The 12,736-nt window shown below is 43.6% G+C and overlaps 1 protein-coding gene across 13 annotated transcripts in view; it reads right to left on the reverse strand.

The window, feature by feature from the left end:
* The window catches only part of ppip5k1a (diphosphoinositol pentakisphosphate kinase 1a), a 52,364-nt gene that overhangs the window by 29,107 nt on the left and 10,521 nt on the right, over positions 1–12,736 (reverse strand). For 12 of the 13 annotated variants that reach the window (XM_061043606.1, XM_061043578.1, XM_061043553.1 and 9 more), the window contains 8 exons: positions 11,313–11,438; positions 8,942–9,063; positions 7,995–8,177; positions 7,703–7,844; positions 7,361–7,584; positions 7,067–7,194; positions 6,881–6,995; positions 6,653–6,760 (listed from right to left, as the gene is read on the reverse strand). In XM_061043606.1, the coding sequence (XP_060899589.1) occupies positions 6,653–6,760; positions 6,881–6,995; positions 7,067–7,194; positions 7,361–7,584; positions 7,703–7,844; positions 7,995–8,177; positions 8,942–9,063; positions 11,313–11,438 (1,148 nt within the window). The remainder of the gene's footprint in view (positions 1–6,652; positions 6,761–6,880; positions 6,996–7,066; positions 7,195–7,360; positions 7,585–7,702; positions 7,845–7,994; positions 8,178–8,941; positions 9,064–11,312; positions 11,439–12,736) is intronic. The other variant, XM_061043561.1, reaches the window with a different exon arrangement.

Genomic DNA, 12,736 nt, shown 5'->3' on the forward strand with positions numbered 1-12,736 from the left:
AAGAAAAAAGGTTTTATTCTACTTCTACTTTTACTCTCAGGCAATGTTAAACCAAATCCAGGCCCTGCACTGAATAATATTGCTACACCTGATGAATTCAGAGCCAGAACTGGCCTTGGTATCATTCATATTAATGTTCGGAGCCTTGTCCCAAAATTGGACCTAATTAAAATTTGAACACAGTGAAGTGATACTGATATTCTTGTATTGTCTGAAACCTGGCTTAGTAAGTCAGTCTCAGACAAAGATATTTTTATTAAAGGTTACAATGTCTTTCGTTGTGATCGGCCCAGAAAAGGTGGTGGCGTTGCTATTTATGTCAAAAATAAGTTCCATGCTACCATCCTAACATCTGTGACGATCAGCAAGCAATTTGAACTTCTTGCCTTCTCAGTTTTGGGTTGTTATAGACCTCCTTCAGCCTGTTTGGAAACCTTGTCGTCCTTATCTAGCTATGTTGCTGGACTAAATTCCAGTGAGCTACTTTTGGTTGGGGATCTAAATTGTGATTGGCTGTCCACAGCCTCGGACAGCCTCAGATCTGTTTGTGACTCTCTAAACTTGTCTCAACTGATTGATAGTCCAACTCGTCCTAATATTAAACAACCCACAAGATCAACCCTACTGAACTTAATTTTGACAAATGCAACTCATGAGTATACTGGTATAGGGTTTTTTGCAAATGATTTAAGTGATCATTGTGCCATTACAACAGTTCGAAATGCCAAACTTCCCAAAACCAAGCCTCGGCTTCTTCTTTAAAAAGATTTTAAACACTTTTACGAACAAGCTTTTATACATGATCTGACTTGTTTTGATTGGACCAGAGTTTCTCTCTTTGACAATGTAGAGCTAGCCTGGAAGTATTTTTATGACGGATTTCTGTTTTTAATAGACAAACATGCCCCGTTTTGCAAATTCAGGGTTAAAGGGCGAAATAACCCCTGGTTTTCAACAGAGATTGGAAATCTACTTAAAGATAGGGATGTTGCCTGGGCCAGGGCAAGGAAATCCAAAACCCCAGTGGATTGGCTCCTCTTTCGCCAGCTTCGGAATAAATGTACAACCCTAATTAAGAGGGCCAAATCAGAGTATTTCATCTCTGAAACCACAAAAAATCTTAATGACCCGAAGAAATTTTGGAAAACTCTTTCATATATTTTTAACTCGAGTCTGATCAGCAATGAAATCCCAAAGGTCTGGAAATCAGCATTTGTTCTTCCCCTGTTAAAAGGGGGTGAACCCTCACAAGTAAACAATTACAGACCAATTTCTAAACTTTTCATTTTGGCTAAAGTATTTGAAAAAATCATTAGTGAACAACTGAAGGATTTTTTGGATGCCAATAATGTATTATCTAAGTATCAGTCAGGTTTTAGAAAAAAACATAGCACTGTTACAGCTGCTCTTAAGGTTTTAACTGACATTATTGAAAGAACTGATTGTAAGCAATTTTGTATAGCTCTCTTTATCAATTTATCAAAGGCCTTTGATACAGTTGATCATGGATTATTTCTCAAAATCCTTCATCAAATTGGTTTATCAAAGCAAGCAGCCTCCTGGTTTGGCAACTATGTCAAACAGAATGCAATGCGTGCAAATGGCAGGATCCACCTCTTCCTTTTTAGAAATCTCAAAAGGGGTGCCCCAAGGTTCGATACTGGGACCTATTTTATTTTCCATTTATATCAATAACATGTGTGAAAATTTGTCAAATGCCATGTATCACTTTTATGCTGATGACACTATCATCTATTGTTGCTCAGCATCTGTTGCACAAGCTTTTGAGTTTTTGCAGTCAGCTTTCAATGTTGCCCAGTCTCGTTTGAGGGAACTAAGGTTGGTCATAAACACTGATTAAACAAAGCTCATGTTGTTTTCTCATTTAAGTGGAGAAACAACAAATGTCCCTTTGATTTTAACTTCTCAAGGAAATGTAATCGAACTTGTCAAAAGCTACAAGTACTTGGGATTTATTCTTGAGTGTGATCTGTCTTTTAAATCACATATTGCCAATTTGGCCTCTAAACTTAAGGTGAAGTTAGGATTTTATTACAGAAATAAATCCTGCTTTTCCCTCAGAGCAAGGAAACTTATTGTTTCATCAACCTTTCTTCCTTTGTTGGATTATGGAGATGTACTGTATATGGGCGCCTCGGCCAAATGTTTAGTCATTGGACACTGTGTATCACTGTGCGTTGAGATTTTTGACTGGGTGTAGACGCTTCACTCATCACTGTGACCTGTACACTAACTCAGATTGGCCATCTTTGAAGGTGCGCAGGCATATACACTGGCTGAAGCTTATTTATAAAGCTCTTCTTGGTTTAGTGCCTTCTTACTTATGTTCATACCTTCAAAGAACCAGAAGCCACTATGCCTTGCGTTCCTGTGATGTCTTTAAACTGTCTGTGCCTCGTGTCCGCACTGAGCTCGGGAAAAGAGCGTTTAGTTTTGCTGTTCCCACCGCATGGAACTTTCTCCAAAATTACTTGAAAATGGCGGATCTCATTTCGCTTGAAGCCTTTGGCTCAATCTTAAAAGATAAATTATGCGAGACAATTGGACAGTGCCTGTGTTTCTGATTTGTAATCCATGATCAAGATTCTGCACTTTATCTGTAAATCAATTTGCACATTGTTAATTGTTGTTCTCTCTTAACTTATTGTTTGTAAACTGTCTCTTTATCATGTAATGCTTTTTATGACGTGTGCTGCTGCCTTCTTGGCCAGGTCACCCTTGTGAAAGAGATCCTGATCTCAATGGGTTATTTATCTGGTTAAATAAAAATAATAAAACAGTGACACTTTGTTTCTTCTGTTCGGCCAACCTGCTGCTTCTATGCAGTGTTTTCTTCTCCTCCTGCAGGGCCTTGCATTGTCCTGCAAGGTCTTAAGTTTATCCTGCATTCTTTTGAAGTCGTCCCGCAGGATCTGTATTTCTTCTTGTACATGGGCTAACTGTGCCCTGTGTTTCTCATTCTGCAAACATGATTTGCGCTGATGAAAGAGGAGAAGTTGGCCTAGAACATCTGAAATTGCGCACTGTGGTTTCCCAGTTGGATTGGACCTCTAAAGGGAGGTGGATAAGACCAGTAACTCCATCGTGGGGTGGATCGTCTGATCCACAGCGAGCATTGGCCCATGGTTGATATATGTCTTCTGCATACATTCTGTCTTTGTTACGGGTGGTCCTGGCTCGATGGTTGACAAGATCAACTAGCTCCTTCAACTTCTTATCACAAATGCTAATTGAATAGCTATATAGGTTGGCACTCTCCTCTAAGGAGAGGTGTGACAGACCAGCAACCGTTTCTTGCAGTTCACCGGGTGTGAATCCAGAACCAAAGTAGGTACAATAACTGACCCAGCCTCCTTTGCAAAACAACTCAACACTTTTTATGCCTGTTTTGACACCCTGGACTGCACAGCTGACTGTGAAGCATGGTTAAGAGCCCTCCCTCTATCATAACCCGTTGAGCCAGCTCCCTTCACGGTAGATATGTACAGCGCCAGCTCAGCCGATGCAAGGTGGGCAAGGCTCCGGGGCCTGACGACATCCCAGCAAGGGTGCTGAAGGCCTGTGCCCACGAACTCTCACCAGTACTCTTCGTACTCTTCTGTGAATCCTACCGGATGGCCACCATACCCACCCTCTGGACAACTGCAACAATAATTCTGGTACCCACTGAACTCAACCATTATAATGAAGTTCCTGGAGAAACTATTACTGAACACCATTCTGCCAGTTGTCCCCCACAGCTGGACCCCCTCCAGTTTGCATACAAGGCAAAGAGGGGCACAGAGGATGCTGTCGCCTGCCTGCTGCACCGCCTCCTTCAACACCTAGACTCCCCAGGTCACTCTATCAGAGCCCTCTTCGTGGACTTCAGCAGTCCTTTCAACACCATTCAAAGGCATCTGATGATCCAGAAACTACACCAGCTCAACACCCCCTCCCGCCTGATCCACCTCATTCACAATTTCCTCAGTGACAGGCTGCAAGCTGTGCGAGTGGGCACAACCTCCTCACCTGCACTAACCACCAAAACTGGAGCACCACAAGGATGTGTATTAAGCCCATTCCTGTACACACTCTACACCAATGACTGCACCAGCCCATCACCCACCACCACGTACCTCAAATACTCAAGACGACACAGCCATCATTGCCATGCTCACCGACAACAACTCTGTCCAGGACTACCACAACACTATCACAAACTTCACTCAGTGGTGTGAGAATAACCATCTCAACGTCCCTAAGACAAAATAATTAATAATCAGTCCCCCCTCACCTCAGCACCCACTTCTCATCAATACCCAAGCAGTGGAAATAGTTAACAGTTTTAAATACCTCGGAGTAACACTAGACAACCAACTCAGTTTTGAACAGCACACCAGTGACATCCAGAAAAAGAGCCATCAAAGACTGTCAGCCATCCGCAAACTGAAAGGACTCTATGTTGCCCCCCATCTCCTCCTACTGCTATATCAGAGCATGATCCAAACCATCTTACTGTACTGTTCCACCTGCTTCTTTAGCATGTTGTCTGTAAAAAACAAGGCCAAACTCACACGCATCACAACCACAGCTACCAGAATAATCGGTCTCCCCACACCCAACCTAACAGAACTCAATAACAGGGCCATCACACTCATTTCAACCTCAATAGAACAGAACATCACACACCCACTGAACACTCACCTCGCCCCACCCCCCTCAGGACAGAGATATAGAGCAATGAGGTGCAGAAAGGCCTCGGGAGGAGCCTGATCCCTGCTATAATAACAGTCCTGAACAAAAGGCCTCGCTGAACAGGCCAGAATGGGAACTTTTGACTCTTGTCTAACTCTCTTTGTTGTGTTATACTCTGTTTTTCTGTCCATGAATGTTCGGTGGGACTTTTCTGTTTGGACAGTAACGGTGCTGAAAAAGAATTTCCCCTCGGGGACAATAAAGTCTAAACTCTAAAGGATTAGAAGTTCGGATTACTGTGCATTAACAGTGCAATAAAGCTGGTTTTATTGAAGACCTTACATGGGGCACCATTTGTTGGGGTTTTATCTAGTCAAATTTGGTTATATTCTTTAATAATTATATTAAATTAATTATTAATATAAATAACAATATAATTAAACTATGTTTCATCAACTAGAGGGCACCACCCTGAAATCAGGGAAAATTAACCAAAATATCACTAAAATCAGTCTCAAAGCCCTCTCACCCAGCTTATATCACAATGCAAATACACCAGTAATCACAAACAACTGCTCTCTTAAATTAGAACAGAATTTATTTAACAAAGCCACATCAAGTCAATCAATGAAACTCAATCAAACAAATAACTATTACAAACTAATCTAAGCAAACAAGATATCTATAAACAGGGCAGGCAGCTGTAGCTCAGTTGGTAGAGTTGGGGTCCCTCAACCAGAAGATTTACGGTTCAATCCCCAGCTGAGCAACGTGTCCTTGGGCAAAACACTTAACCCTGCAGTGGGTTGCCGCAGGGGAAGTGAATTGTAACTAACTTAACTTGAACAAACAAACAGTGTGGCACATGTGCTGATGTGTGTGTGTGTGGATGAAAAAGAAAGGAAGCCGTGTGGCTTAGCTTGAGCTAATTGTAAAAGCATTTAACTGAAAGTAAACTAGCATAGCACAGGCAAACACGGCAGTTCAGCAGCTTACAGCAGATAATAAACAGAATGTGACATTCAGTCAACGATAATGCACAATTATCAATTGTTATAGAATAAACTATTCTATGCTCATACTAAAGCCTTACTTGGAATCACTTTTCTGATGACTGTTTCAAGGTTCGGTTGGTCTTCAATCTGTTGAATCAACAGATTCAGGCAGGTTTCCGTGGCAGATGAAAAGAGATGGCAGCAGGAGTCAGATTTGAGACAAGAGCAATGCTCTATTGTCTTTCTGTTTGCAGGAGTAGATTTTCCTTTGTGTATTTTTCTTCAGGTAACAGTGGCTGTCTGTAGCAGTCCTGTCCAGTTGCGTTCACCGACGTTGACGAGAATAATAGGAAATAATCTCTCTGTGCTCGAACCAGATAGTAACTAATTGAGTCAAAACTCCTAAAGCAGACCTTGGAGGTAGGCCAGGTTGAAATGCGTGTCTCTCCTGAAGCTGGCAGCTTGTGAAGAGAGGTATCCTCTGGTGTAGGGAGACCACACGTGAAGAGATCGAACAATGAGAGGCGGCTGCTTTTATCGACCCTACACTTAACACCTATGTGTTGGATGTTGCAGAGCATGCTGGGAGTGTTTCTGCAGGGCAGGGCATGCTGGGAGTAAGTACTCGTACTCAGGCTTCTGTGGATACAGGCCGGACATTTGTTTCAATACATGCATATCCCAACATCACGATTCATCGCTGAACCAACTGTTTATCACGATTCATCGCTGAACAAAAAACGTTTATCACAATCTATCACAACCAGTTTTTGTTAGGCTTTTATTTTGAATTTCTGCCAGGGTACTTTCCTTCTCGTTTGGATTAAAACCTGCTTTTAAAATAGTGAACAATTAGGCTTTTCAGGCCACACACACACACACACACACACACACACACACACACACACACACACACACACACACACACACACACACACACACACACACGCACACACTACCTTATTGTTATCCTCGTACAACATGATGACAATCTGAGTCATGTAGTTGAGTTCTGAGACAGCACTGAGGTAGTCCATGGCCCGCTTCCACTGCTGGTCCTTCTCCTCCTGTTCAGAGCACACACAGACACAGACAGACACACACACACACACACACACACACACACACAGAGTTAACAGGTGTCCCTCTCAGCAGCTGTTGTGTTCCTCATGTTTTTTGATGCTTACGTCCAGCAGGCCTCCGTAGCGGAAGATGCTGAGCAGAGAGTGGACGTGACTCTCGCTGGTGAAATATAAACGAGTCCTGACGTGGCGACCTGGTGACATGACTCCTCGGGAGTACCTGAGAACACACACCTCTGTCACACACACACACACGTCTTATTCCTGAATGTGAAACAGCAGGAGACTCACAGAGGGTGCAGCTTGTTGACGGACTCGTCCTCGTGCGTCCTCTGCAGGTCCAGCTGCATCTTTCTGACCAGAGGGAGGCAGTACGCGTACGCTATGTCCAACTTCTCCACTTTGTTTATACCGTACTCCTGCAAACACACACGCGCACGCAGACGCACACACACACACACACACACAGTACTGTTTCTGCTTGGATTAACCCCTTCACATCACCGAGTTTTTGTTCATTAAGAAATATAAATCTAAGGTAAATACAGAATTCTGTCTTCTGATTGGTGCAGGTGTAACCCTCACCTGAGGGATGACGATGTCAGCTAAAGCGCGGGACAGTCTGAACAGCTCTAGCGTGTCCTCCAGGCCCAGCGTGGAGTTGTGGATGACGTCATACTTCACGCAGTCATAGATGTCGGGGATCTTACTGATGTCGTAGCGTCCGTTCTTCATCCGGAAATCTCTCTCCAGTTTGGACCAGCGCTGCAGCATCAGCTCCAGAGTCTCACTGTGGTACAGCTGCAGATCTTATACACACAAACACACACGGTTTATCTTTACCAAACTACTTTTTATTTTTTATTCATTAACCCAGTGATTTTTATATTATGGGATTGTTTTAAGGCTGACAGGTGAATTTCTCACCTGCTGACTTCGGGACCTCCATCCTGGTGCGGATCTGTGACGTGAGGCTCTGAATGAGGGCGTACACCTGATCACAGGTGGACACGGGGTTCTGCACGATCCTCATGGAGTTCACAAGAGAGGCACTGCAGTTTGGAGCCAGCTGACGAGCGCACACACACAAGATGTTATGAGAGATCTGTAACCTCAGACTCTTCTAGCAGTCGATAATGATTGTACCTTAACTTCCACAGGTGTAGAAAAAGGTGAAGACGAGCACCAACAGGTGAACACACTCAGGTCAGAGACTCACCCTGTCGTAGTCCTCCTCGATGAAGTCTCGGTCCTTCTGCAGAATGTCGTGGAGGCGGGCCTTCACTCGGTGCTGACAGCTGCTCAGAGAGTCACTGTCGTTATCCAGAAGGCCGTTCATGTTGGCGCTCTTCACCATCTGAACCAGGATGGGCGTCAGCTCGCCCTCCAGAGCCAGCAGGCCCTGAAGATACAACACACACACACACACACACACACACACACACACACGATGTGTTAATCTGTGACTCAAATTCAAAAACCAAAGTGATCATCAGAAAAGAACAAATTTTACCAAATCAGATAATAACAGTGAGTTTGACAGCGAGTACAGGTAACAGGTGAGCTGAGCATCTTCACTGGTCTCTCCATTCCATTCCATTATGATTAATGCACATGGCTACTTTTTCATAAACAGAGACAAACATAAATAAGTGTCAAGAGTCATGAATATGAACTCCTTTCGTATCATTCAATGTTTAAAATCTCTCTATTGGTCTGCGTTACCTTCGTTTACTCACCACCGTGGACAATAGATAAAACAACCTCACTGCGCAAAATCAATCAATCAATCAATCAATCAATCAATCAATCAACTTTTATTTGTATAGCGTCAACTCATAACAAGTGTTATCTCGAGACACTTTACAAGAAGCAGGTAAAATACCTTACTCATTGTCTGTTAACATTACAAAAGAGCAGGTAAAAAGACCTTACTTATTGCTATGTTACAAAGATCCGGCCTATCCATCATGAGCACTTTAGCAAAGCAGCAAAAGTTACAGTGGTAAGAAAAAACTGCCTTATTAAAAGGCAGAAATCTTCGGCCGGATCCCAAAACAACCGGACTTACTCTGTTCAAAGCTTTCTATTGGTCAGAACTTAAAATAATCACACATAACACAGATTAATAATGGAGACCTCTCAGTAAATTAGAAGACTTTGTACCTTTGCAAAGGCTGCAGCGGTCATCTGAACCCGTCCTTCATCAGATGCATAAATCTTCAGGTCGTGTCTGTAAGTGCTGTGAAGCCTCAACAACCCACAGCCTGGAAACCCAGCATAGTCTCCTAAACACACACACAGCATAGTCTCCTAAACACACACAGCATAGTCTCCTAAACACACACAAACAGCATAGTCTCCTAAACACACACACACACACACACACACAGCATAGTCTCCTAAACACAAACAGCATAGTCTCCTAAACACACACACAGCATAGTCTCCTAAACACACACACAGCATAGTCACCTAAACACACACACACGCACGCACACACACACACACACACACACACACACACACACACACACACACACACACACACACACATAGCATAGTCTCCTAAACACACACAGCATAGTCTCCTAAAAACACACAGCATAGTCTGTGTGTGTCACCTCGCGTCTGGTGGTACCTACCCTCCATTGGTGGAGCCTACGAGCTAGACATAATTGGGTGGCAACAGTTCTGGAACAAAATTCCAAGCAGCAAAGTTGTACGCTGCTCTATCAAGGACACGCCCACAAGGACGTTTCCTTAAATGTTCCTGCGAGTGCAAACAGAGCTGGCCAATCAGAGGAGAGTGGGCATGTAGGGAGAGGAAAACGAGAGTTACGTATGTAACTACGGTTCTATGAATTATGGATGACCGCCAGAGGCAGTTCTTAACACTGGATCATATCTGTCTTGTGCACGCGCAGATCGAGTATTTAATATCAACAAAGTCACATGTGACCTGGGATGACGCCTGACGTAGCTTAAATAGCCCGCGTCATCACGTGAGACGCCCCTTCAGAATCTTCTCGCCAAGATTTCGAGTGACGGGGAACTCTGGTGGTCATACATAACATAACTCTCGTTCTATTTCATTCTTCCTGACCGCCAGAGGCAGTTCTTAACACTTGATGACTAATACCAGCATTGTCACAAGGAATCCCAACTCACCGTGAAAGGTCTTAAGGTTCCTGAAAAACAGCTGCTGCCAGTGCCCTGGGAGATATTTACCCTGTAAAAGCGGGCAAAGGTACATGGTGTGGCCCAAGTGGCTGCAGCACATATCTCACTTAGAGGGAACCCCGTAGTGCTGCCCAGGAAGTGGAGACACTCCTGGTGGAATGGCCCTTGATATTAAGAGGCATTGGCAGACCCCTTGACCTGTAGGCCTTTTCAATACCCATAACTATCCACCTGGAAGGCCTCTGCTTGGACAGGGCCTGTCCTTTCTTGTGGCCGCCATAGCAGATAAACAGGCAATCAGAGTGGCGAAAACTTGAAGTTGCCTGGATGTAGTGTCTCAAAGCCCTAACTGGGCAGAGCAGCTCTGCTGAATTGGCTTCCTCATCCTGCACCTACCTATCTGGGTAGTGTTACTCGGGAGCGAAAACACTCAGTGGCAACAAACACCCACAAATCAAATCAACTCCCTATCCGTTGACCAATGGGCAGCGCTTACAGATGCACTGCTTAACAAACAATTAAGCTGTTCTGTCTTTTCCTTTTCAATATTTCTCTTTTTTTATCCTAAATTATTTTACCATTAACCGTTTACTGGGGAGCCCTCGCTCTTTTACACAAACAAAAAATGTCACGCCTCGACGAACCCACTCGCGTAGCAGTCAATTACCATCAGCTGTCACACACCGTGATACCATCAGCCTTGTGAGAAGATAGAAGGGGCGTCTCACGTGATGACGCGGGCTATTTAAGATACGTCAGGCGTCATCCCAGGTCACGTGACTTTGTTGATATTAAATACTCGACCTGCGCGTGCACGAGACGGATATAATCCAGTGTTAAGAACTGCCTCTGGCGGTCAGGAAGAATGAAATAGAACTGAAATGAAGCGTTTCATGCAGAGGCTGGAATGAGGGATTTTACTGACGCCAGTATCAGATACATAAGTTTTTGAGCAACGCATCTTAAAACTCTACTCAACAGGTGTCCCAGACTGACATCATTACTGCTGAGATAATAGATCTCCTTTAAACCCAAAGCTGCTGCGAGAAGAAAACCCAGAGCAGCGGTGGTCCGTTCATACAAACAGGATGGTAAATACTGATGGTGTCTCAAAGATCCAACATTTATGTCTCTTAAAAGAAGAAATCTAGGGAGGCGACACATTGTGAAGGAGTTTAGCTGCGGTGTCTATTTATGTTACTCTGGTATTGAAATAGTGATCAATATTGTTTGATTTTCCTGGTATATCTCGGCTTGATATTCTGGTGGTTCTCCAGCTGAGGACTGAACCTCAGGTGTGTGACTGACAGCTGGAAAACAGAGGTACTGCAGCAGATAACCTGCATTTTCCCACCTTGTCCTCCAGGGTACATGCAGCGGAAAGCTCGGCCCAGCTCCTCGGCCTGCACTCTGCCTGCGGGAGTCAGCTCACCCCCCCACTTCAGCACCAGCAGCAGAGACGGGCCCTCTTTACGCGTGTCTGAACACACAAGTAAGAACATCTTAACACTGTGCACAGGTGAGTAACGTACAATCTGGTGTGTAAGATGCACTTTCAATGACCATTCCTTCATCTATAAAGTGTGCTGCGTTCTGTAAACTGCTCCACCCATTTAAGGGGGGGTCGCCCTGCAGAACATTTTTTTTTTTTTTTCCAGAGGTTTAGTTCATTTTATTTATTTAGATATTTGAATGTAAACATTCTTCATATTTAGATTTTTAATTTCACATCTTTGTGAAGTCTGTCAGCGTGTTTTTTTTAAAATTATATTTTATTTGCTTTTCATGATGAGGATACATCAAAATAAACACAGTATACAAACTTTGGTGTCAGTTAACAATAGTCAGTTTAGCCTCCTTAATATTCTCTTCAGACTTTGTGATGGGTTTTAAAGTCAGTCCACTTTTTTTCCATTTTCCTTGGCCTGCAGAACAATTTTAACAGAGTCGATGTCATTTCCTTCTCTCTGAACACGTATAAATTATTTTTTTCTGGCTGCAGCATGAGACACTTTTTCTACGTTTATCCCGATGAACGTGGTCGCTCGTGTCAGGTCAGAAATGCAGCCAATGATTAAATCATCTTAACGCTGTCATGCAGCTAAACTTTCTGTTGGAGTGCAATCGTTCACTCAGATTCAACCACAAATCTGAAGACTGATGATTCACTGAGCACCACACCCATCACTGTCATTAACCACACAGAGCACCTGCAGTAGACTTACTGTCCAGTGAGCAGCAACTTGCATGACATCTAGTCCAGCTGGCTTTGTTGTCTTGCTTTCATGCAGCTATATAAACTCCTCAAAAAAAGTTTGGAAATGTTATTTTGGTCACTTATTTGGCCCCTTTAATAATACTAATTGGTGTTGTATTTTATATCGTTGGAAAGCCTGATTAGTCATCTTTACAACGAGGTATAACTTGTTCTTGGAATGTGCCACACAGCTAAACGTGTGGGTAGCGCCGCAAAACAATGTGCCAAATTCCCCTGCAATCTTCTCCTGTTAGTATTCACTCCTGTTTTGAGTTTCTTGGTGGATTGGATGATTGCACTCTCCCACAGTAATAAGGAACAAACAACACATGGTGGCCATTTTGACACTTTATTCATTTGACACTGTCAGGGACCTCAGTAGCGTGTGGAAGATCCATACGAGGCCACAACAGCTTGGCCCCTCCTCCTCATGCTGGTCACCAGCCTGGTGAGAGTTGTTGAAGGTCAACCAGCGTGGTTGTGTTGGTCACTCTGGCATGAACAGCACACCCAAGATGATC

This window comes from Labrus mixtus, chromosome 1 (genome assembly GCF_963584025.1).
Source record: "Labrus mixtus chromosome 1, fLabMix1.1, whole genome shotgun sequence".
Classification (NCBI taxonomy): domain Eukaryota; kingdom Metazoa; phylum Chordata; class Actinopteri; order Labriformes; family Labridae; genus Labrus; species Labrus mixtus.